This window comes from Nuphar pumila, chromosome 15 (genome assembly GCF_984573655.1).
Source record: "Nuphar pumila chromosome 15, dmNupPumi1.hap1.1, whole genome shotgun sequence".
Lineage (NCBI taxonomy): Eukaryota > Viridiplantae > Streptophyta > Magnoliopsida > Nymphaeales > Nymphaeaceae > Nuphar > Nuphar pumila.
The window spans coordinates 81,862,178-81,875,269 of NC_143263.1; the positions used below are offsets into that span (position 1 = coordinate 81,862,178).

At 38.2% G+C, this 13,092-nt stretch overlaps 2 protein-coding genes and 1 pseudogene across 2 annotated transcripts; 2 read left to right on the forward strand and 1 right to left on the reverse strand.

The window, feature by feature from the left end:
- Positions 1-742: 742 nt before the first annotated feature.
- Positions 743-1,531, forward strand: LOC149815773 (pentatricopeptide repeat-containing protein At4g04370 pseudogene; annotated as a pseudogene).
- Positions 1,532-1,535: 4 nt separating this feature from the next.
- LOC149815774 (pentatricopeptide repeat-containing protein At4g04370-like) lies at positions 1,536-2,861 on the forward strand. The gene has a single exon (XM_089990629.1). It carries the CDS (start codon positions 1,536-1,538, stop codon positions 2,859-2,861), a length of 1,326 nt encoding a protein of 441 aa, XP_089846755.1.
- Positions 2,862-3,560: 699 nt separating this feature from the next.
- Positions 3,561-11,206, reverse strand: LOC149815775 (uncharacterized). Its single transcript, XM_089989275.1, has 3 exons — positions 11,108-11,206; positions 10,474-10,922; positions 3,561-4,175 (listed from the first exon to the last, which is right to left on the reverse strand). Exons 2-3 carry the CDS (start codon positions 10,754-10,756, stop codon positions 3,712-3,714), a joined length of 747 nt encoding a protein of 248 aa, XP_089845401.1. The 5' UTR covers positions 10,757-10,922; positions 11,108-11,206; the 3' UTR covers positions 3,561-3,711.
- Between the last annotated feature and the right edge of the window lie 1,886 nt (positions 11,207-13,092).

Consider the following 13,092-nt stretch of genomic DNA (forward strand, 5'->3'; position numbering starts at 1 on the left):
CTAAGGAGTTGCCTCCGCTAAGTAACTTGGACTAGATTTTGGGTATGATATCAGATCCAAACCCTGTTTAATCAGGTCTACTATAAGAGAAACTATACCCGGACCCGATAATAACTACATGAATCAAATTCGGACTATACCCAATAAAATAATATTTTTTATCATTTTTACATTGAAAAATTGTGGTTCTTAATCGGAACTCAGGTCAGGACCAGGTCTGATATAAAATTTCACAAACTATACCTGGGTCGATGTGCTAATAGACCTTCGGGTCTGGACCCGTGTCTTAATCGAATCTTCTTAATTATTTGTCACCATACCCGGACCCTATAGGGTTTAGACCGGGTCGGGTCAGGGTAAACCCGACCCGGTGACACCCCTAGATGTAATACTTCGTAACAGCACGAAGCTTCTTCACGCATCCAGGCATTTGTTGAACATTCCCTCCCCCAGTAACCTGAACGCTTGCTTGCTTGTGCTGGTGTGAGGTCATCGTCTTCAAACTGAAGGGAACACCAGGCAACGGCTCTCCTGCTGTGTTGATGGTTCGCCAGATGGAATTGGTGACTCGGTTGCACGATGAGAGCCATCAGATACCACATTCCCTTCTCTCTTCCTCCCCCATGTCTCCCTTTCTCTGCCATCTCTTTCACCTTCCGGACGGTCAATCACCACCACCAATTCCATGAAGCAGAACCCTTCCATTGACACCCACCAACAATCTCTACTTGTCTACCCTGCCATGTGGAGAGATATCTTGCCCATAAATCCTTACACTTATCCTTCTCTGCTCAAGGCTTGCGTCGCTCTCGGATCCCTCCAATTCGGCAAGATGGTTCACCACAATATTATCAAGACGGGATTGGGCTCAGATGTTTATATCGGTGCATGTCTTATTGATATGTATGCCAAACTCGGACAGATCGATGATGGGTACCAAGTGTTTGTCGAATTTCCGGAGAGAAATGTGGTCCCTTGGACTGCAATCATCACGGGTTATTCGCAGAGTGGTGATGTTGATGTGGCATTTAGTATGTGTAATATGATGCGTCATGAAGGATTGCAACCCAATTATGTGACCATGTTGAGTCTTCTTGCTGGAATTGATTTGCTTGTGTATCTGCTGTGTATCCATGGTTGTATCGTTAGGTGCGGGGTTGATTCGGATATTCGTGTCTCCAATTCTCTTATAAATATGTATGCGAAATGCAGAAGCTTAGGGTGTGCAAAGAGGGTGTTTTATGGAATGCCTGAGCGAGATATAGTTTCGTGGAATTCGATGGTTTCTGGGTACTCACAAAGTGGTATTGTTGAAGAAGCAGTTGAGCTTCTATGCCAGATGCAGCAGTTTGGAGGCATGAAACCTGATTTTCAAGCATTAGGGAGTTTGGCATCTGGTATTGCAAATAAGGACCATCTTGAACTTGGGAAGTCGATCCATGCATTGATTATATCTTGTGGTTTTGAGTCCGATGTTATCGTTAGAACTGCATTAGTAGGAATGTACTCAGAAATGTGGAAGTCTGGATGATGCAATGCTACTGTTTGAGAGCATCAAACATAGAGATGATGTTTCATGGACAACAATAATTTCAGGCCTTGTTCTAAATGGTCGCGCCAATGAATCACTTTCATTTTTCATACAGCTGATGCAAGAAAGATATGAACCTTCAACCGCATTTATAGCTAGTGCCATAGCAGCATGTGCGCAACTGTGTGCTCTCAACAGAGGAACATCAATCCATGCTTACCTTATCAGGCATCTAATGAATGTAGATACTGCTGCTGGGAATTCTATGGTGACCATGTATGCAAAGTGCGGGAGACTGCAACAAGGTCGGAATGTTTTTGATCGGATGACTGAAAGAGATGTCTCTTGGAGTGCCATTGTTTTTTGTTATTCACAAGCTGTCCAACTGGATGAAGCCTTGCAGCTCTTTGCTGAGATGAAACTTACTGACCAAAGGCCAGATTCGGTGACAATGGTCGGCCTTCTCCAGGCCTGTGCCGCCTGTGGTGCTCTCCATCAGGGGAGGTGGATTCATGGATTTATAATCAGAAATAAGCTAGAATCATCTCTGTTAATGGATACTGCTCTGGTTGACATGTATTCCAAGTGTGGTGATGTAGGCACGGCAATGAAGTGCTTCAGTGAAATGCCTCAAAAGGATGTTGTCTCATGGAGCACCATTATAGCAGGATGCGGGAGTCACGGCAAGGGAGAACTTGCTCTTAGTTTATACTCAGACATGGTTGAAGCAGCGAATCACGCTACGTTTCTGGCTCTTCTCTCTGCTTGTAGTCATGCCGGACTTGTCTGTGAAGGATTGAAATTGTACAAATCTATGGTTGATGATTATAGGCTCAAACCAAAGACGGATCATTGTGCTTGTGTAATTGATCTTCTAAGCCGTGCAGGGAGAATAGAGGATGCATATAGATTCACCAACAGCCTAGGAACATCCTGCACTGCTGACATGCTTGGAATGATCCTTAGTGCCTGCAAGCATCATGGAAATAACGAACTTGGTGAAGTGATTACAGCAGAAATCATCACTAAGGAGCCCATGGATGCAGGGAACTTTGTGCAATTGGTGCAAAGCTATGCTGTAACCAGTAATTGGGATGGTGTGGCGCAGATATGGATGAGAATGAAGTCCCTAGGCTTAAAGAAATATCCTGGATGGAGTTTAGTAGAATTGCAGGGCACCACCAATACATTCTTTGCAGATGATACCTTACTTCTGCATTCTGAGGAAATTAAGACAATGCTAAGTTTCTTAGACATGCAAATGAGAGGAACATCAATGCAGAATACACAGACAAGAGGCCTAACACTCAACCATGAACTCACTAAATAAGAAAAAGAAATACAGAATTAAAATATTAGTGGTAGTTGCCTACCACTTTTCTAACCTATCGCCAGCCTACCAAGCTTTTGAAGGGTTTTTCTCTTCATGTCTCCCTTAAATCTGAGCGTAGAGATGTGTTCTACATGTTTGGTTCTATAGGAATGAACTCTTGGATCGTCCGATTCCAGTACACAGGTAGGTTTCTATGAGGTTTAAAAATCAACGGTATAAGATGTACATAAATATTCAAGGCTTAAAAATCATGATTTTTATCAAAAAACATTATCCAAGTATGGTTTCCTAGCAAAATTGACCATGCCAAACGCATCCGCAGGGTCAGATTTGCAAAAAACAACACAAAAGCACCATTCACTTGCGGTAAGCTGGTGGTAGGCAGCTACCACTTTTCATCGAGATATATTTATAATCAATTAATTTCTTTTCCACATCACAAAATGCAAAAAAAAATGTACAAGGATAAATAAATTTCTCACTTGCATGGAATGTAAGTTGCATGTTAGACATATAAACTTGACACAATGTTGATACTAACATGTAAATTTGCAGTTCTAGAATAACAGAGGACATCATATTCGTGACAGTAAGTTGCTATTCGTTCATTGGCTGGAATTACTTCTATGTCTAAATAGCCATCTTAAAATCTAGAAATGATTACTGCATCAAATTTTAGAATTTAGTCCATTTAAATAGTTGGCCAACTTATTCAATATATAAATAGACGCATATTAGGCACGTTTGCTTGGTCCCAAATGAGAATCGTTCTCACATTGGTGAAAGAATGGTGTCTCATTTGCCCCATTTTGCCGTTCTCACACAAGATGAAGGAATAACAGAGTTGCTACAAATTCTTTTTACTATCAGAGTAAGATGCTCTTCGTTCAAATGATTGTAGCTGACTACGAAGATTCTGGTTGTCTTCCAAAAGACGATCATATTCAAGGAGGAACCCCTCAAACTGTTTCTTCAAAGCTCCAGCATTTGCTTCTGCAGTTTTTGTTGCCTTGTCCTTTGCCTCAAAATCTGCTTCCAGATGCTTCACCTTCTCTCTCAAATCTGAGATTTCCCTACCCTCAGATTGTCCCTTCAAAGCTACATGTCTCTCCCAAGTTACAGCAATTGCTTCTGCAGTTTTTGCCTCCTTGACCTTTGCCTCACATTCCGCTTCGAGGTGCTTTACCTTCTCTCTCAAAGCTGAGATTTCCTTCTTCACTTCACTGTTCTCTATTGGTCCACCAGTCTTCTGTAATCCCCTCATATAATGGTGCATCCGGTCAATTATCAATGCAAGAAAGATGGAGAATCCTGCCCAAGTATAATAAAGAGGTCAGATTGATATCAATAATGAGAATTAGCAGCAAATGGCAACGATTGTTCACTGAATCTACTTGTATCAAAATGATGCATAGCACTCGGGAAAATCAGCAACAATTTGCAAAACATGAGACCTGCAATGCAATAAATAAAAGAAAACAACTAAAACATATCTCGACAAGTTTTCAATGCAAATAACAGTCATCCATTTCCTCGCCAAGTCTTCCCAACTTTATCTTTAGTCATGGTCATGGTATAAGTACAAGAATAACTATTGGAATCATAATTGCAAACAATGTCATCCATAACCGTGCACAGTGCATTTGACAACAAAAAAGTATCTTTCTAGCTTTCCCTTTTTGCTACCATGGGATCTTCTTTAGATGTTACGAGATTTAGTCATCTTAGAAGATCGGTTATGAAATTATCAGCAGCATTCACTAAATAAAACTTGAACAACATGATTGATTGTAAATACCTGAACAAACCCTATGATTTAACATTATAGTACTTGGATCCAGAGCATCTAGCACCAGCTTTCTCAAGTAATGGGAACATGACAAACGTCCCAAGCCAGAAATTTTTCTGAGACAACATAAAAGCAATTATTGCCAATTGGAATCGAATTCAATCTCTTGGATAGAAGGTGAATGTAAGACTAAGATACGGTTACAATATTGATGTGCTAAAAAGTTAAGATGTAGGAAATGCACACATTGACAAGGCACAATTTATTGGTAGCATTGCATAAGGAAAGGTCATCTTTTACCCATTTGCAATAAACATGGCTTATGTGAGCATGTCTAAATATACAATGGTTCAAAGTTCAAACAGCAAGCTTGTTCTGTCAAAGACTCAAAGTAACCAAAGATGACCTCACACTTTCCATCCCTTGGGTCTCTATGACAGCCAAAATGACACAGTCAAGCATGGCCTATTGCTGACAACATCAGAGAGGACCCCTATCAGCACCAAGTTGCCAATGGCAGTTCATCTGTGCCAGGTGGGCCTGACTATAGGATACAAGATACAACAAGTATTAGGATTTTCATTAACAATGCATATGGAATAAAGCCCAGCAGCAAGCATGAAGCATCAGGTGAAGTTGGTCTGTGCATAAGGGCCGCCAGTGAACTCTGCACCTTCTGTGGGTGTTGATGGCAATCCATCCAATGGTTTCACAACTAAATACACTACAAAGATTCCTCTTCCACAAAATCATGAATCATGCACCCCTCCACATGTCATCATGAGTAGCCAATAATCAAACTGACACAATTAACAAAATTCTTTCAGGTTGTCTTTGTCAAAATATTTGTTATTGGTGATTATCCATGGCACCAAGGTGTGAAAGCGATATGATGCGACACAGACATGAGCAAATACGACATGAAATGTTTTGGAAAACTCACACACACACACACACTCTCTCACTCACTCGTTCACTTTTCCCAAGTTATTCAGTTGTAAATATGGCATTCTTCCATGCAAATATCTCGAAATAACTTTATGCACAGGATCATCAAGAACACCATTTTGGATGGACTAGAGGAAAGCATCATTACACGCTTTGTTCTTGGAAGATAGACACCTAAGCTTGCCTGGCTGTCACTTTTACCAAATTGATACTGTTGATCATCCCCATTTCCTATACATCAAGCTCTTATGCACCAAGAAATGATTTGAACCATATTGAATCACAAATCAATTATTTCCTATGGAGTGGTGATTGGGTCACCCTTAGCTCACTAGATGAGGTGGCAAAAGGTAACAGTACCTAAGAGGGTGGTTCAGGGATTAGCTGCCTTGGAACCCCTTAAAGTTGCATTCACGATCAAAATGGTGGAGGATCTCAACCAAAGTACCAAGGAAACAATTGTTTGCTTCACCTTCTTAGGGAGAAATGTGGGCTATGCCCTCTAGGGGCATTTTGGTCATTATGTAAATATGTAATAGATACTGCCTATTAGGGGCAGATTTGCCTTTTTCGCTTTTCTTTTTATTTTTCCTATTTTTGTCATATAATTTAGGATTGAGGGTCTTTTAGTCAAAATCCCTTATAGTGGTTGGGAGCTTCCCAACAGCTATATTTATAGCCTTAGGGGGCTCCCAACAGCCATATTGGGCTCCCTTAAGCCTCTCACTTTGTGTATAAAAAGAGATCACTTGTACCTATTTGATTAATGTTTTTCTAAGCATTTTCTCTCAATAAAGATCTATTATTTTTTATGTGTTTGTGTTCTTTTGTGTATGCCCATTGGTGGTTTTTGTGATCTTTTGTATTTGTCATTCATTTTGTATATTGTCCCTTTGTGGACTTGTGCTTGTGCACTCTCTTCTGATCATTGTATGCCCTTGGTGGCTCTGTTGTATTCCTCTTGCTTTCATTACACCTTATTGCAAGAACCAATACAAAGGTAATGCAGTGAACAAGGTAAAACATAACTGGTTTCATGAATGCCAAACAAATTCAATGATAAGGATCTCCTTGATGATTTCCACCAGCGCCAATCATTATAGGTGGAGAATCATATGGTGCACAGCCAAACAGTGGGATCTGCCTATGATGTGTCATTACTAGGCAAAACAGATCGATTAGTTTTTTTGTTCTTATCCATTTTCATATAGTTGTTTTCCTTTAATATTTCATATCAAAAGTCATGGTACCAACTCCTCGAGTTAGCAAGGGAAGTAACAGAATTATCATTTTTGTACGTAAACCCGATGCAAAAATAGCATCCATCTTTGGTGTGCTCCTCATATTTCTGGAGACAACATGATTTTCAATGAGAGGAGAATATCTGTTGGCACTTTGGAGCAAGGCTGCCAGACTAAGAACCGGAAGCGGGAAACGATAAGGGAAGCGGAAGTGAGAAGCGAAGCACTTTAAAATGTACAGGAAGCAAGAATCGAGGAATAAAAAAATAAGCAAAATATAAGAATTGAATGAGAATCAAAATGAAATAAAAATAAAAACTAAAATAAAAGTGACTTATTAAATTTCATGATTTTTTTAGTATAAGAATTAATTTTTTAACAAAATCTAAAAATGATGATTGCCAATTTAGAGAAAGCACATGGAAGTGAGTAAGAAGCGAAAGAAAACACATAAAAAACAAGAAAAATAGAGTGAGAAAATATATAAGAAAGAATATATGAAGCATGTGGAAAGGATCGGAGAAGCATGGGAGAATTGAAATTTCCATCAAGTTTCGGAAGGGAGGAGTATCACACTTCCGAGGCGAGTTTCCGGGAAGCAGGTTTCCCACCTATCCAAGAAGCTTCCGGTAAGTCCACTTTGGAGCATAAACATTTTATATCATATAAAGCATCTTTTTCTAAAAGATATTTTTATAAAAAAGTTATTTTGAATAATATTTATAGAAAACATCATTGGAAATCTTATAGGTTGAACAGATGGCATAATGATCTTTTCACCTCTCATTGAAAAAAAAATCATGATTTTTTAGTATAAGAATTAATTTTTTAACAAAATCTAAAAATGATGATTGCCAATTTAGAGAAAACACATGGAAGTGAGTAGGAAGCGAAAAAAACACACATAAAAACATGAAAAATAGAGTGAGAAAACATATAAGAAGAATATATGAAGCATGTGGAAAGCATAGGAGAAGCGTGAGAGAATCGAGATTCCCATCAAGTTTCGGAAGAGAAGAGTATCACACTTCTGAGGCGATTTTCCGGGAAGTAAGTTTCCCACCTATCTAAGAAGCTTCTAGTAACTCTGCTTTGAAGCATAAACATTTTATATCATATGAAGCATCTTTTTCTGAAAGATATTTTTATAAATAAGTTATTTTGAATAATATTTTATAGAAAACATCATTGTAAATCTTGTTGGTTGAACAGATGGCGCAATGATCTTTTCACCTCTCATTGAAACATCAAACATTAAATTGAAGGTGATTAGGAGTTGATAACTACACTTAAGCAGATCCTAATAACCTCAACTGACTTGGTCGGATTTGTCTAATCAACTATATTTCAAGTTAGCAGACTCAAAGAATGTTTTGCATCTTAGGTTCTTCATTAATAATAGAGAAGACATCCAACTGCAGTATCCATTGAAACAGACAAAGAAGATCATGTCACTGAATAATTATTAAATGGAATACTATTTTTCTACACTGATATTAAAGTTTTTTCCATTCTGTTTTAGTCCCCGCCCAGAGTGTACTTCAGTTAAATGAAAAATTTGACAGAGCATTTGGCAACATTTCCTTAGTCATCCCAAAAAATGGACAATCACCAATTAGATGAAACAGGAAGATATTCCCCTTGATGGTAAATAACTTAAGAAAAATATTATTTGAAAAGCAAAGTTACATATCCATTCACCTAAAGCTAATTCAATCCAAAACACATGACCAAGCCACCAGATGCACATCAGATTCATTACTCACAATGTAGATAGTTTCTGTCTAGCACATTGGTAGGAACATATTCGATGAAAGCATACATATTGCAAAGAGTATAATTTAAGAGAGCCAGTTGTCAATAGCTTATCTTTTGTAAATTGCATTGGAATACACCAATGAAATATCCTGTTCCTGCTAAATGTATTTTGCTATATATTTTCTGGTTGGATTTTTTAACCCAAAAAATTTCTGTTATACGCATGGACACATGAAAAGAAAAAAAGGCTAATTTTGGAATGATATTTATGGCTAAGTTAGATCAAAATTAAGGTAAAGAATCCTAGAAAAAATAAATTTGCTTTAAGATAGCAATTTTAAAAGTGATAATTAGTAAGCAATAAAAGGTTGAAGAAGCATTGATATAAACATGAAGCCAAGAATTAGACTCAAAGCCAGAATAGGAAAATTATAAGGTCAAGACACCAGTATCAGAAGATAACAATCCAAGAAACATTCTTGGACATTAGAATTTATATGAGCTCTTTCTTGATTAAGCATGAGATCAATTCAGACTAACAATAACTTGACAAAAGAGTAATTTGCTATCTCCATAGCAAAGGATGGTGTTAGGGAACGATGCTTCGAACTACCAATGGATCGAAGAAATAAACATGGGAAAAAGCAAAAGGAGAAAACAGCCACACACGAAGAACAAAGATTTTACGTGGTTCGGCAAGAATTGTCTACGTCCACGACCGCACTGAGCCTTCTTCTTTATTGATTAAGATACAATACAAGAGTCGGATTGCCTCCTTTAAATAGGAGTCTACTAGTGTTGTTGAATATAACAAGGAGTCTACTAGTTGGATCCGCAGAAATTAGGGATTTATATTCACGTTGAAAACAAGCTCCACACTCCTCCCACAAATGGTGGCCAAGACAAACTCATAATTTCTTTTTATTTGTGAATGTTGGAGCAAATACATCAATTTACATTTAGCCTTCACTGTGTGAATTGCTTCCAGTTGGGGAAGACATGTATGAGACAAAGAAGCCACGGGGATATTCACGTTTGACATATGCCTGCCCTAACCGAGACATTTGGGGATGATTCCATACTGCAGTTCAATGGAGGAACTTTGGGACACCCTTGGGGTAATGCAAATGGTGCAGTAGCAAATTGGATAGATCTAGAAGCATGTGTACAAGCTCCTCGTAATGAGGGACGTGATCTTGCTTGTGAAGATAATGAAGTTATATGTGAAGCTAGCAAATGGTGTCCTGAACTGGCTGCTCCTTGTGAGGTATGCAAGGAGATCAAATTCGAATTCAAAGCAATGGATGACTTGCAATCCAGTGATTCTGATTCCCTGTATGTTCCACCACTCACAATTAATCTCAGCTCAATCCATTACTAAATAAAAGGATTGAGCCTATCCAAATAAAGAATGAGGCTCATATGCATTTTCATATATCAATATGTGCATGCCTAGGGAAAAAGAAAAAGCATGTTTCAGTGGCCTCTCTATGATTTACTTTTGCTTTATAGAGATCATTGAAACATTAGTAAAACGTAATGAATCTACGTAAAACTGGACTAACTGGGGAAAAGAATAAAGAAATAACATCAACATCATGGATAGCTATCGAAAAGATAATATTAAAAAACAAATCAAGTTACAATCGTACATGGCATGAGATCAATCAAAACAAAACCCCGAATACATTAATAATACAATCAAGGGGGATCGCATTGCAGGAGAAACAGGCTCTCAATTCATAAAGAAAAAAAACAACAATGAAGGATCAGAGAAACCATTCAAAATCAACAAAAGCCAAACAGTAATTACACGACCAAATTAGCATCCACCTCGATCAAATTGATCAAAAAGAAAATGACAGGCGATTACCCATCAGCGATGCTTCCAGCATAAGCTTGCTCACAAGAACCTGATCGATGGATGCGATAGCCCCAGGTTCCGCCGAACGCCTCCGAATCTTGAAAATGCTGTGAATGCTCGAAACCATCAAGATGAAGAACACGCCGAAAAGAGTCTTAACGACAACAGGGCCGCGACTGCGCTTCACCACATCCAAGCACATCGAGACGGGCTTCTTCATGGGATTCTTAAGGATCAGGAGCAACACCACCACCCCCTCGGCCAACAAAAAACTATACAGCAACCGAATCATGGCAGCCAATCACCCAATTCCCGGTTCGAATCGACGAAAAGAAATCCACTCCCTTCAAATGCACCAAATACCCAACAAAGTTGGGATTCCAAATCACAGCCCCAAAATCACCACAAAACCCAAACCCTTAAATCGAAGCCACCCCATCCGCGAAAACCCAAGTTTTCTGGAAACAGAAGAACAGAAAAGAAAAACAGCAAGAACTCCAATTTCAGCAACCGAAACCCAGAATTACCAAAACCCCACCAAGAGCAATAGACTCAGAAATTAAAAAAAAAAAGTACCAAAGAAGAGGAAAACAAGAACCCAGTTAAGAACACAATCTTGAACTACATTTTTATTGTTTCTTACTTATTTTTGTTCTTCTTAGATGCTTCCATCATCCAAGCATTTCTTGAAGACTTGCTTCTCGCTTCAAGCTTCACGCATGCTCGTAGCCCACTTCTCACTAGTAACTATGGTTAACAAGTAATTCCATATATTTCATAAAACCGAATTACAAGAGAATAACGATACGGTGCTTGGGTGTTATGGCTGCATCTTCTCAATCATAAGACGTATTGGGCAATACTTACTTTGATAAGAATCACGCGTTGGATCATGGTTTTGGGAATTTAAAACAAGACCTTTAAATTTAATAAAAAAATTTATTTAGCAACCAAGCTTTTCCTCTAATTTTAAATACAGCCTCAGGTTTCTCAAATTTCCAATATAGCTTTTATTCCTTGAAAACTGTCAAAAAAAAACCTAGATTTATTATTGGCCTTTAACTCAAGTGAAATTACAATAGTAACTTTCATTATTAAGAGTTTAAACTGTTAACTTTTTTTTTTATGGAGATGAATGAGTGTTTTTCAATTTTGAAGGGATAATACAGGAAACTGAAAAAGAATCACGTTTTTGATGATAGACGTTGACCAAAGGTTCCTATTTTGATTCTTTTAAGGAAAAGTTGGCTCATATTTAGAATTTTAGAAAAGTGTACCACATTTTTGAAATTATAGCAAAAGGTTGACTCTAAATAAAATGTTCTTTAAATTTTGGTACTTTGTGAACCGTTCATTTTTTTTGAAGACTTAAAAGGCTTACCTGTAAGTTACCTTGACATGATTTTAGACTTGTTTTCCACTACAATATGCATATAGATCATATTTATTGAATATGATTATCAAAAGAATTTAAAAATTATGCAAAATTATAGCTGCTAATAGGTGGGTGCTGGAACAATTGTAGCACCATATCGTTACTAATTAAAAAAGAGTAATTTTATGTTCCAAATGCACCTACATCCTTAGTCTGATATAAACCATGTCTAGGTTTAGGTTGCATCTTCTCAATCAAATCTCATGTATTCAACATAGTTTGGTTGATAGGAATGATGTCTTGAGTCATGTTAGACATAGAAAACCACTTAGTAATAGCAAGTGATTGCTCATCTTATGAATCTTTGAAAATCAAGCCCACATGAGGGCATGAGTGGACACCTGGCCGGCTCAGCTCTGCCCCGGACCATTTAGAGATCGGCCCATCGGGCTTTAAGTGTGTGGCCCAGCCCGGAGATAGCCCAACCCATTTATTAACCGGCTGGGCTTTGACTGGGCTCTTAATGTGCTCGGGTTTGAAGAGCAGCCCTTTTCCGGCCTAGCCCAAACCCAACTAATTAGGTAAATAATAAATAATAAACAAATTCGATGTACTTAACTAATTATCTTTCTAGTTTTTATAGAATCAATGCAATTAATTAGGTAAATAATAATAGTTACCAAGTTATTATGTAAATAATTAATTTTTTTATTTTTTATATTATTAAAAAGTAATAAATAGCTCTGGCCGGTTGGGCCAGCCTGGTAGCCCGCATGCTAACCTGGACCCGACCCACATGTATAACGGACTGGGTTTTGGCTTGGTAACTAACAAGCCCAAACCTAAAACCTTGACCCAAACCGGACTGGGTCAGCTTGGCCCGACAAGCCCATTGCCCACCCCTACATGAGGGCGGCATCTTGTGTTTTACACTGTCAAATATAGCTATCATAGTGAAGCATATCTCCCAACTTAACACAAAAATGAAAAAATAAAAGCCTACTTCGGCAGATTTGCTATTTTAGACATCGATAGATTTTGGTAAATTGTAGGGTTTTTTGAATATTTGTCGTACAATACATTCATTTTTTGTTACTGTTTTAGATGAAGGGCATCTAGAGCATACAAAATGGATGGTTAAAAATAATCCCAAAAACCTTGTGTTTGGGAGGTCGTTCATCTTGAACACTATATGAGGCAGCGACTAAGGATGACAGTGGATGGGGGGAGGGGGGCATTTTCCAAGTCCTTTC